The sequence below is a fragment of the Corticium candelabrum genome, chromosome 15 (genome assembly GCF_963422355.1).
Source record: "Corticium candelabrum chromosome 15, ooCorCand1.1, whole genome shotgun sequence".
NCBI lineage: Eukaryota > Metazoa > Porifera > Homoscleromorpha > Homosclerophorida > Plakinidae > Corticium > Corticium candelabrum.
The window spans coordinates 1527094-1539427 of record NC_085099.1 but is presented as its reverse complement, the minus strand read 5'-3'; the positions used below and the strand labels follow the sequence as shown (position 1 = coordinate 1539427).

Here is a 12334-nt window from a genome sequence, read left to right as displayed (position 1 = left end):
ATGCATCCGCATGGATATTTGGGCTACAAAATGTTCATGGATGTTTGGGCTACAAAACTTAGCAAGCAATTTAAGTTAGTAATTCCTTGCAATTTATAAAATTTACAAAATTAAATAACATACGAAAATTTACTGATTTACAGTATTACATTGCTCAGTCTCATTGCTTTTGGGTGCAGTGGTGACCTTTATCCTCATTTAGTAGCCCTTGAAACTAAACTAGGAACAAGTTCCATAAGCAATCTTTAGGAAACTTGTTGCCATCTTCCTTATAATACGATGATACCACGAGTGCTATCAGGTATTTAACACAAAAATAATTCACAGACTAACAGACTAAACAGTTGATGCCACATTACGATGTCTGCATGATCACAGTCAGCACAGTGCATGTGCATGTGTGTCTGTAAAACTGAAGAAATCAGAAAAAAGGTTCAAATGTAGAAACGAGAGCAATAGTAATTGCGAGTCTGTTATGTTATTGAGTCGTTGTATGAGTATGTGAGTGAGGTAATCCGTTAGCTGGCAAACATCATTTTGGTGAAAGCCACGTAGTCGTATGCTCCCGGAACACGTTGACCCGCACCATCTACGTAGTTTGGCATCCGACTTATGAGATATTCGACTTGCTCTCGTGGTAATGACTAAAACAGAGCACAAAGTTTGTTGTAGTGTTGTAAATTAGTGAGGTAAGAGTGAGATACCTGGTAGAGCTCTGTTTCTGTAACGTATGGTCTATCTCGGTCACTACTTGCTAGAGCTTTAAAAGCGACTTCGATCTCGTCTCGAGATTCGACGTTCTCAGTCTCGCGGCTAATCATGAATGCCATGTATTCTGACATTGACACTGCGCCATCCCTTCACAATCGATCTCCAATAAGCATCATCATCTGCCTACTACGTATGCCTCTTGATCATCTGTCTGTATGTCTGTCATAGTGTAGTGTAGTATAACACTCCCACACAGTCGCGAAATTAGTGAGTTCGACTGTCTGTCGTATAGTATCGACCTCTACTAATTCATACCTGTTAGGATCAACTTGCATCAAAATTGATTCAAACTCTGGATCTGGCTCTCCATCTTCTACGACTGGAAGATCGTAGCCTAACGAACGAAGACAGGATTTGAATTCCTGATGATCCAGACGACCAGAGTCATCTTTGTCGAAATGCCTACAACAACCGAGTGGTTACCTATACTATGACTACAAAATCGTAACTCGAGTAAATCTGACTGACTTGAAATTCAAACTGAATTCTTTTAATTGTTCCTCAGAAACTCCTGTCATGTTCCTACAACAAAGCAAATTGAATTCATGAGCAGAAGAAGGCGATTTTGTATTACTTGGCCTGTATTTGCTGCTCAAGATGATGCTGCATACGCATGCCCAGTTGATCAAGTTGATCCCATTGCTGTGCAAGACCCAATGCTGTGTGCTCTGTGTATCTGCGCACAAACAATCATTAAGAGACTACACACGGCAATGCACACAAACTGTGTAAACCTGTTATCTAGAATGAGCGCTTCTTCCATCTGAGCGCCGACTTCCTCTGTTCTTTTCAAATTGTCCTTCCTGGAACGAACTTCTGCCGACTTTTGCTATTCATAGAAGATGCCTAGCAAGATGAACCTCGACATTGGTGGCTTATAGTTCATACCTTTACTAAGTCTAGTTGATCTTCCAGCGAGCCAACTCCTTCGACCATCAGAGCTCTGTGAAAAAGAGCGGCAATCAGTGTTTAATACAAGGTGCTTGTAATTGAATGTGCACCTTGTCTGTGCTACCCATGTGTGGAAAGCGTTAGCATGTTGAGCAAATATCTTTCTAAGCTCGTCATTCTTGTCTTGCCGTTGAGTTTCTTTTGCAAGTTCCACCTCACGTTCCTACATAGAACAAGAGGCAACAAAGCATTATACGTATAATACAAGTGCAAAAAAGCACTCTTAGATGGAACCCCATTGCTAGAACTAACCTTTATGATCTTCTGGAGATTCTCCCACGTGTCATCCAAAGCTTCCATTGTGAACCAGGTGTATCTGTTGTATGATATTTTCTTTACAGAAACATAGAAAACAAAGAACAGCTTACGGATTTGCTGTCACGTTGTAGCTCTTGATTTGTTTATCAAGTGCAGCTAGTTGTTTGTAGTCTGCTCTTGCTTGTGAGAGCGAGGCCAAAAATTGAGTATGGGCATCTTTTAATCCCTGCGCAGGCCAATTACAATGGCTGCAAAACCAAGTACGTCATGCATACCTTAATCTCTTCAACCGAATGACACCGAACTGGATCAGTAAGATCTTCTTCTGCATTTTCGAACCAGCTGTTGAAAGCTGATGCTTTCTTGGCAAACACTAGAAACAATTCTTCAACCTGTAAAGAAGATGGAGTATGAAAAGAGTTACTGTATGTGATATTAATTGATCAGTATACTGTACCTTTTTGAACTGCTCTTGTGATCGCAGCAGCTTTCCCTTTCTTGCTTCTGAGTCTCTTCTAAGTTTTTCCCATCTACAGTACAACACAGACACAAGAATTACAGAAAACAAAAGATAGCGAGCACTAAACCGTACATACCTCTTGATAACGTCGGCGTGTCTCTGTTTGATTGCTCTAGATTGTGCATGTTTAGCAGCTACAAGCTCCTCCTGCAGTGCAGTCAGATTGTGGATACCTTCTTGCGAAAAAGTCTGCAAACCGGCATCAAAGTTTTCCTGCAAACACAAACATTACACATGACATGACTGTAGGCCATATGTTGGCTATGTGCTGCACACAAGGAAAGTCCTGACTCACCTGTTTTGTGAAGAGAGTCTGAACAGAAGTCAAGTCTTTTCCAAAGTCTTCTGATTTCACATGTGGTTCCTTGTCAGCTATCACAAGAGTATAATATTATGTAACAATGAAACGTGGTACACTTTGCCACGCTATCTGTCTCACATATCCATGATTCAACCACATCCGCTTTCCAGTTGAACTGGAGAAACACCCAGTTGTCATTCAACTTTGTTTTCCGTGCAGCAGCCGCCTGTTCCAAGCTGACAGCTTTTGTCTAAGAACAACATACAAATTAGCATAGTGGGTCTTCAAATATGATAGAAATGATATGTGATACAGACAGAGACAGACAGACATTGAAAAGAAGGGATGACAAAACCAACAACAGTGATGCACTGTAAGTACACCACCACACTTTTGATTCGGTAGAGGTAACATTACCTTCATGCCAGCTGTTCGCTGTTTAATGTTACTGGCTTGGTAGTTACCATGTTTGACCAACTGCTGTCCTTCTAAGTCAATGTCATTTGCTCGATCCTTGTGGACAGCCAAATCAGTTTCAAATACATCGTGCTTCTTCAATAATCCCTGCAGAACACAACAATTGCTCAGATGTGTGTGTGTGTGTGTGTGTGTGTGTGTGTGTGTGTGTGCGCGCGCACGTGCGTGTGTGCACGTGTGTGTGCATGTGTGTGTGTGTGTGTGTGTGTGTGTGTGTGTGGGCATGTGTGTGTGTGTGCGTGTGTGTGTGTGTGTGTGTGTGTGTGTGTGCGCGAGCGCACGCATGCACGTGCACGCTCGTGCATGTGTGCACATACTTGGACAGCAGCAAGTGTGTCTCCGACATCTTCACTGGACACAACTGCATGCTTTTCATTAATCCAAGACTCTTCTTCATCCAAAGTGGCACTAAACTGCTGAAATGCCAACGAGTCTTCCAGCTTGCTATGTCTACCACACACAGTCACTCAAACAGAGAGTACAAACCTAAGCTACAAGATTATTGTTACAAAAATTAATGTTTTGGTTTTACGCTAAATGCAGGTAAGGAGGTGCATATGTACGTGCATGCACACACACACACACACACACACACACACACACACACACACACACACACACACACACACACACACACACACACACACACACACACACACAACAGATCAAGAGATTGTGCAAGTTTATCAAGATCAATTTATATGCACACCTGGCTGTAGAGAGATCTCGAAGCTCTTTCCACTGCTTTTCTAGTTCATCACATCTGGACTTAATTCGAGCTGAAGATGACGGATTAGCTTGCATCAACCTCTGTCCATTCTCACACACAGACTGCCAGAACAACACACACAAATCAAACACAAAACCAGTCTCCAACATTGCATGTTTCCTCACTGCTATTCTCGGCTGATGACCATCTAACTCGGCCTGTAGTCGTTGGTGCTTCTTGATAAGGTTCTGTACGCCCGTTAGGTCTTTCCCATAATCATCAGAACCAGTCAGCAGTTTCTTCTCCCTTTAACACACAAAATGACAATCACAATAGCAGAAGCAGGTGCCACTCATGCACACAAGTGTCTATCTAAGGTTGACATGTAATCATACTTCATCCAAGACTCCTCGTCATCCACGTCTCTGAAAAACTGCTGTAGCGTGTTGGAGGCATTCAGTTTCCCACGTCTCACACCAGCCAGTTCTTTCACTCTACAAGCACAGCCATATCATCAAATTGCACAAGCTATAACACAACCACGTTTGTGACATGTCATAATCATCACAACAAACAACAATACACAGAACAAATAAAACTCGAAACTAAAATGTACCTATCTTTTTATTGTATGTATGTATGTATGTCCACATAAATGATGTACACAGAAGCACACACAAACTCCTACAACATTTCCTAACCGTTCATAGCGTTTATTAGTAGCTGCCTGCTTCTCCCGTATGCTAGGAGCATCAAAATGGCCTCCGCTAACAAACTGGTCAGCTTGAGAATTGAGATCACGAATACGATCCTACACAAAGACTTAAAACAACAGCCTACCCATACACACAAACAGAACACAAACACCTCGTGTGCAGCAATCTCAGCTTCCACCAATTGATGTTTTTTCAGTAAGTTCTGCACGCCGGGGAGATCCGTTCCTGTGTCCTCAGATGACAGCAGGGCTTCCGTCTACATCAACAGATTTAGAAACAATCACGTGCTACCACTGCAGTATGAGAACTCACTTCTCCTAGCCAGTAGTCAAGGTCTTTCACACTTGTGTTGAACTGCTGTTGTTGATTGGCTTCTTTGAGTTTCTGGCTTTTCTCACCCAATTTGGCAAGCAGTTCATCCCATTGCTCTTGAAGACTGGCGATGTGATCTTCAACAGCCTTCTCACTTCCAGCACACTGGCGAGTGTCAATTAAACCTTTGAACAACAAAAAACTTTAAACACTACAAAAACGGACAAAGAACACATTTCAAACAAGCAGGCAGACACATGTAGACAAGTATACAAACACATAAACAGACAGATGGACAACATTGCAGAGTTACACATAGGCAAATAAATCACAGTCAGAGTTAGAGAAAATGCCAACCTTGTCCCATGTTCATGACCCCAAAAATTCTCTCTTCATTAGCAGACACTTCAGCTTCAAATGCCTGGTGTTTCTGCAGTTTGCCTTGCAAGTTTGTAGGGTCTTTGTATGACTCATCAGAAGTAATGTGCATCTTCTCGGCAATCCATGCCTCTGCTTCTTCGGCTTCTCTCTGGAACTGTTGAAGCGACTGAGATTCACCCAACTTGGAGCGTCGTTGATTTAAAGTTGACTTTAGAGTCGACCACCTACAACAACATCATCAAGTACTGTGATGCACCAATTGCTGCCATGACAATTGACATACCGCTGCAGAACAGCTGCTCTTCTTTCAGCTATGGCAGGAGCATCATAGTGACGTGCCTGAATAAGTTGGTTGGCAAACTCCTGCAGCTGAGCAATTTTCTCTTCCTATGAAAACCACATAGAGAAATAAGACTTTAGATGGCAAGATACTAATACTGTAAATGCAAATTTCTAAGACATTTCGCTTCGTGCATCTACATACACTGCATGCAAGCATCCGTGTCTCCATCTGTCTGTCCATCTGCCTGTCTGTCTATCAGTCTGTATGTATGTATGTATGTATGTATGTGGCTCAATTGGTTAGAGTGTGCAGTTGGAGATTGGCAACATCCGGGACCTTTGGGTCAGAGTTCAAGTGCGGGAGGGCCACATACATAAGTTCCCTTGGGCAAGGAACTAACATACAATTGCCTCTCTCTCTCCGGAGAGTCAGTTCTGTCCAAGCAGCAAGTTGAAGTACATAGTGACATATAGTGACTACTGATAGTGTTAGGTTGTAAAAGTATTGTAGCAAGTGCTTAGCAGTATCTAACCTGGGCCTTAGGGGCTCTTGTAACAAAAAAATGTATGTACATTATTGTACCTGTGTCACTATTGACTTGTCGAAGTCTTCATGCTTCTTGATGAGTGCCTCGACTCCGTCCAACGACTTACCAACGTCTTCACTTGCAAGAAAAGCTTCACGTTGCGCCATCCATGCCTCAGCCTGTTCTGCCTCTCGATTAAAAAGCTGCAACTCCAAACACTGATCCAAGCGATTCTTCCTGCCATGCCATGCCCTACGTCCAACAAAATGTCAAAAACAACAAACACAGTGGGGGTGTATGCGTGCGTGCACGCATATGCGGATGAGCAAGCACGTGTACAGAAAAATCAGTGCACTGGTGCTCCGTCTCACTTTTCTAGCGCTTCCCGTTCAGCCTTGATGCTGTCGAGTTTCTCTTGAATTTCAGGCTGCATGTAGTGACCATATCCCAACAACTGCACGCCAAACGACTCAAAAGTCTGAAAGCTTGGTCCATGAGCATCAATTTCAGCTCGATGTTCCTGCAACAAATCACAATAAATTACAACTATAAAACTACGTTCCATTTTCACAGCCAATCACAGACACAATACTCAAAATTAAGAAAGAAACTTGCAAACAAGCAAAGACTAAATTGCTACAAAATGAGCAACTAGCAGCAGAGTGCTACATCTCTACCGTTTTACCTGATGTCTCTCTAGTAGAGCTTCAGCACTACCGACATCTTTGGCAAGCTCATCTGATGACACTAACGCATTGATTCCATTCACCCAAGACATGAGATCACGATAATCAACCAGGAAACGCTGAAAGTCATACGAATGATCCAATTTCTTTTTCCTTGTCGCAGCCTAAACACGAAGAAAACGTAAGCCAATGCACTATAATACAAAAAGAGATACAGCCGGACGAATCTAAACTATCATGCATCTACTGTTAATCCAATTGGTGATAAAAAGACACACCTTGCCCTTCAAATTTGTCCACACGTTCGCAATCTCAGCCTGTTTGGCTTTGATGGCATTAGCAGATCCGGGATGGACGCCCACTAGTCTCGCAGCGTCACCATTCAGAGTTTTCACCTACAAAGATGGTAATCTAGCTCGTAGTCGTCAGATGATAAAGCGGTGTCTTTCTCGCTGATCCAAGCTTTTGTTTCATCTGCATCTCTGTTGAACTTCTGGATCTCATGAGAGCCGTCCAGATTACCTTTCCTCCTGTCTGACAGTTCTTGCAAAGTTCCCCAGCGTGAGTTCAAATTCTGTGTAACACCCACATTATTTTGCAAGTATAGACAAAAATGCATTGTTAACAAAGACAAAGAAAGACTGTAACATAAAAACGCATACAAATTGTCACACTTGCCACCTGTGAACAGCAAGCACATGAACGTAGACAGACACACACCAATAAATTGACACAGATCCAAACATATTCAAGCAAACAAATAGTACCTCAATTTGCTGCATTATGGCTGGTGCTTCTGAGTGGCCTTCTTCCAACAGCTTCTGTGCCATTGAATTGACACCATCAACACGAGTCTCATTTGCAGCAAGATCTTTCTGGAAGTCATCAAACTTTTTTTTCAACACTTCCACATGTTCTAGATCTTTGCCCAGCTCATCTGAACCAGCAACTGCTTCCTAACCACAAATGTAGCTAAAAACAATCACACACACACACGCACATGTGCACACACACACACACACACACACACACACACACACACACACTCATACACAAACTAATTTGCATAACTTGAAATGTGCATCACAAGTCAAGAAATAGTTAAGGCTAGTGCTTCACCTTGTCATTTATCCAAGATTCTAATTCATTGACCTCCCGACTCAACACATGTCGCTTAACACTCTCTTGCAGTTTCCGTCTTCTAGCATCAACTGCTTTCTTCAATCTTTCATACTTCCCATCAATCACCTTCTGCCTCATTGCAACACTATCACCATCAGGCATATCCAAACCACCAGATGATGCAGCAGAAATTGGAGGTGTTGTCTTCTTCACGTACGCAGCTGGTACAAAACCTTGTCTGTCATTTACTTCCACTTTCCACCAGTCTTTGTTGCCAGAGTTAAGAAGAGTGAGCACATCCCCTTTCTTCATGGATACTTCACGAGGACTTTTCTCCTTGTAGTCGTACATTGCCATTACATACTCTTTCCCAGCGGCAGCTGGTTCACTTGATGTTTGACCAGCTCCCTGCTAAAAACACACAAAAAGTGATTATTTAAGCATGTTTTAGTATCTCGTCCATACTCATCAAAGATCCTAACCTTGCATTGGTGGCTCGCATCGTCTAGTCCAGCTATTGTTGTTCCATACGCATCAATATCTGCCATCAAAGCTTCATGCTTTTTCAGAAGTGCCTGAAACACAGCTCACTAGGTAAGGCAGCAAGCGTAACCCATGCATCTATCGATGCTTACTTGTGCACTGTCTTCATCCTTCCCATAGTCTGTGCTGGTAGCGGCTGGTTCTTTCTCCTTCATCCACACTTCAGCCTCGTTTGCATCAGCATAATACTGCTGAGCCTGGAGAGCATCATCCAAATCCGTCTTTCTGGTTGCCGCCTTGTTTTTGAGAGATTTCCATTTTTCATTCAGTTCAGCTATTTTTTCGCGGATGTCATCAGAGGCGTAATGATGAGATTTTATCATAACATCTGCAGTCTCACACACTGCTCTGATCCTTCCCTCATGACCACTCAATTCAGTCTAGTACAAAACACAACCACAGTTACCAATACAAAGCACCGACAACACGACCAATCAGTTCATCATGCAACCAAGCACAAAGCTATGACTTTGTATCCACCTGTAAAGCTTGATGTTTCTTGAGGAGGTTCTGAACACCTGTCAAGTCTTTTCCCAGATTGGCCGATGCAGCAATAGGTTCTTTTTCTTTGATCCAGGTTTCCTCATCTTCAACATCGCGATATAATTGTTGAAGATGATGTGAATCGTCCAACTTTTTCTTGCGATCAGATAGAGGGCCCTGTAGGCAAACAAATGCATATTTACACAGCACTGAATTCACTGGTCTCTTTGTACAATATCTGATCAAGCATTAATTGCTTGGATTCAAATCCAGTTTCATTCGATAGTCAATTTGTGTGTTACCAAGTAAGGTGATGTCTGCCCAACTGTTCGTCTGGAGGTGTTTTGTAAAGCTTGCTATTGTTATTGGTACTGTACAGTTAGTGTTCAAACATAACACTGTCTACTCTGTCTGTCTGTCCGTCTGTCAGTCTGTCTCCCTATTTTTGGCTATTGCCAGGCCATCTATTAAATAGATAATGAGTCTATTGATCCGCTCTTCCACCAACACCTTTATCCATCTGTTACTTCCTCCATCTGTTTGTCATTCCATCTACTAATCCACCCATCAATTCTTGTCTGTCATTCTGTCGCTGTCAGCAACAAGTTTGCCTATGCCTGACAGGCTGTCTGTGTGTCTGTCTATTTGCCCATCGTCCAAACTCATGCAAATATCAAACAGAAAAGAGTCCTCCAGTGATTCGTATGTCATTTATCAGACGATCTGTCCAACATCACATCGACTTAGGTTAGAATGGTGTCACTAGTCATATTGTACCTTCAGACTGTTGTAACGTTGTGAAACACTCTGTTGCTTAGCTTCAATTGCAGGAGCATCAAAGTGTCCTGCCTTCACAAAATTGCCAGCCTGTGACTCAATGGAGTCAACACGATCCTAAACCCCACATGCAGCTACTAACAGCAACCAACAAACAAGTCACGGCCGTTTTGTACTTTATGAGCTAATACGTCTGCTTCTAAAAGATTATGCTTCTTCATCAAGTTCTGGACTCCAGTGAGATCCTGAAAAAAAGATTGGCAAAGTAAATTTTCAATACTTGATGATTCTATTTCAGGTGTGTTCACCTTGCCAAGTTCTTCTGAAGCAAGATGGCTTTCTACTTCTTCCAGCCACACTTCAACATCTTCAACTCCTCTGTAACACACAGTTGTATGGTTTTGGTGCTTATAGAGATGAGAATGGGTTTCACTTGCCTATTAAACTGCTGCTGTTGATGAGCTTCTTTTAGTTTCAAACCTACGACATACTCCATTAGTAACTGTAGAAGACGAGTATTCAGTTCAACTGCTGATTATGACATGTCGGTAATGTTATAGCCTGTTTGTCTCACTGACTGCCCAAAATCTTATTTATGTCTGCCTATGTATCCATTAAATATCATTCTACTTGTACAGAATGTGTGTTACACAACAGAAAAACGTTGTTGACAATACCTTTGTCTGCAGACTGATCTGAGAGAAGCTTCCAATGCTCTTCCAGTTCACCTAGTCGTGTCCTACACATAAGCCCAGTCACCACTTCAGACCTTCGTCTGAGCAATTCATTTGCTCACTGTATGCTATCTGATTCATAATGATCATCTGCTATTAATGACTTCGCAGTTGACTTGACCTGGTCGATTCTGGCTTGATTTGCTGTCACCTCAGCTTCAAATGCCTGGTGTTTCTGCAACTTACCCTGCAGGTTACTTGGATCCTGAGAAGACAAAGACGTTTACAATATTGTTGTAATGCAATCGTGTATTATCTCTTTATATATAGAAAACAGATCTACCAACAATGACCTATGTGAGTGTTAACAAACTGATATAGTATTGAACAAAAGTTATAAATCTGCATGCTGGTTCAACATTAAACTGTTGACTTCTTACTCAATAGTTACAAATAGCTGAAACAATCTCAGCCTAACTGCATAAGACTATAAAGATGAGAGCATCAAATATGCAACTGAACAGGATACAGCACAGCCTTACTTTGTATGACTCATCTGAAGCCGTTTTTAGTTTCTCACTTATCCAAGCTTTAGTTTCATCAGCATCACGATTGAACTGCTGCAATCGTCTTGAGTCTTCCAACCTTGTCCGACGTCTAGCTGATTGCTGTTGAAGCTCACTCCGTCTATCAAGAATCTAAGCATCGAAATTAGCTGCATACAAATGTGTGTATCACCGACTATAAACTATTTTCATACAGCATCGCGGATGGCCTTGATCTCATCAGCTGCATAATGTTCACCTTCAATCAACTTCAATGCGAAGTCACCAAGAGACTACACACAGCAGAAGATAAGACTATAAAGTGTACATGACACAACACACTGTTACTGAGCTGTTTATGTTGACAAACAGCCTGGCAACAAGATATGAAGTACATTACAGATATGGGAATCACTAGCTAGCCAACCTTTATCTTTTCTTCATGTGCAGCCAGCGACTTTTCAAAATCCTCGTGTTTCTTAATTAAAATCTCAACGCTGTCTAATGAGTCACCAACGTCTTCATTAGCCAAAAATGTCTACACAACACAACACACAGAAATGCATGTATTCTGTTGATGTCAACCTAACTTTTCCCACCTCTTGTTTCGCCATCCAGGCTTCATTCTGTTCTGCCTCCCGTTTGAAAAGCTGCAAGTCCATGCATTGATCAAATTGCTTCCTGCGATCTTCCCATAGTGCAGACAGTGTAGCCTTATCTTCACCTAATTGCACCAGCTATACAAAAAACAACCAGAAGCAGTTAGGATGACATAAAATACAATAAAAAGCAACATATATTTGTATTGCCTACCTTTTCTTTAATTTCTTCATTTGCATAGTGGCCAGCTTGAACAAGACTTTGGCCGAAGTGAGTTGTTGATTTGAACAAGTCTTCTCGAGCATCAATCTCTCCCTGTAAAGTACAAAATGATGCTGATGAAATGTGGAACTTAAAATTGCTCATACACAAATGACAAACAGTTTGGGAAACACACACACACACACACACACACACACACACACACACACACACACACACACACACACACACACACACACACACACACACACACACACACACACACACACACACACACACACACACACACACACACACACACACACACACACACACACACACACACACACACACACACACACACACACACACACACACACACACACACACACACACACACACACACACACACACACACACACACACACACACACACACACACACACACACACACACACACACACACACACACACACACACACACACACACACACACAC

The 12334-nt window shown here is 42.1% G+C and overlaps 1 protein-coding gene across 1 annotated transcript in view; it reads right to left on the bottom strand.

Moving 5' to 3' along the window:
• Positions 1 to 248: 248 nt before the first annotated feature.
• LOC134191042 (spectrin alpha chain, non-erythrocytic 1-like) overlaps positions 249 to 12334 on the bottom strand; it is an 18397-nt gene continuing 6311 nt past the window's right edge. Inside the window, 46 exon segments of the mRNA XM_062659600.1 lie at positions 249 to 644; positions 705 to 858; positions 1027 to 1173; positions 1240 to 1293; positions 1346 to 1447; positions 1506 to 1600; positions 1660 to 1714; positions 1773 to 1885; positions 1975 to 2038; positions 2091 to 2206; positions 2256 to 2372; positions 2438 to 2510; positions 2577 to 2713; positions 2796 to 2872; positions 2940 to 3051; positions 3219 to 3365; positions 3596 to 3728; positions 3988 to 4109; positions 4173 to 4293; positions 4383 to 4481; positions 4689 to 4798; positions 4855 to 4959; positions 5016 to 5200; positions 5373 to 5620; positions 5680 to 5783; positions 6262 to 6457; positions 6577 to 6725; positions 6891 to 7055; positions 7170 to 7288; positions 7291 to 7465; positions 7659 to 7847; positions 8011 to 8424; positions 8496 to 8588; positions 8649 to 8936; positions 9037 to 9216; positions 9817 to 9933; positions 9993 to 10061; positions 10125 to 10194; positions 10254 to 10296; positions 10494 to 10555; positions 10613 to 10755; positions 11033 to 11188; positions 11251 to 11328; positions 11463 to 11573; positions 11635 to 11772; positions 11849 to 11950. Of these exon segments, the coding sequence (XP_062515584.1) occupies positions 519 to 644; positions 705 to 858; positions 1027 to 1173; positions 1240 to 1293; positions 1346 to 1447; positions 1506 to 1600; positions 1660 to 1714; positions 1773 to 1885; positions 1975 to 2038; positions 2091 to 2206; positions 2256 to 2372; positions 2438 to 2510; positions 2577 to 2713; positions 2796 to 2872; positions 2940 to 3051; positions 3219 to 3365; positions 3596 to 3728; positions 3988 to 4109; positions 4173 to 4293; positions 4383 to 4481; positions 4689 to 4798; positions 4855 to 4959; positions 5016 to 5200; positions 5373 to 5620; positions 5680 to 5783; positions 6262 to 6457; positions 6577 to 6725; positions 6891 to 7055; positions 7170 to 7288; positions 7291 to 7465; positions 7659 to 7847; positions 8011 to 8424; positions 8496 to 8588; positions 8649 to 8936; positions 9037 to 9216; positions 9817 to 9933; positions 9993 to 10061; positions 10125 to 10194; positions 10254 to 10296; positions 10494 to 10555; positions 10613 to 10755; positions 11033 to 11188; positions 11251 to 11328; positions 11463 to 11573; positions 11635 to 11772; positions 11849 to 11950 (5973 nt within the window). The 3' untranslated portion in view covers positions 249 to 518.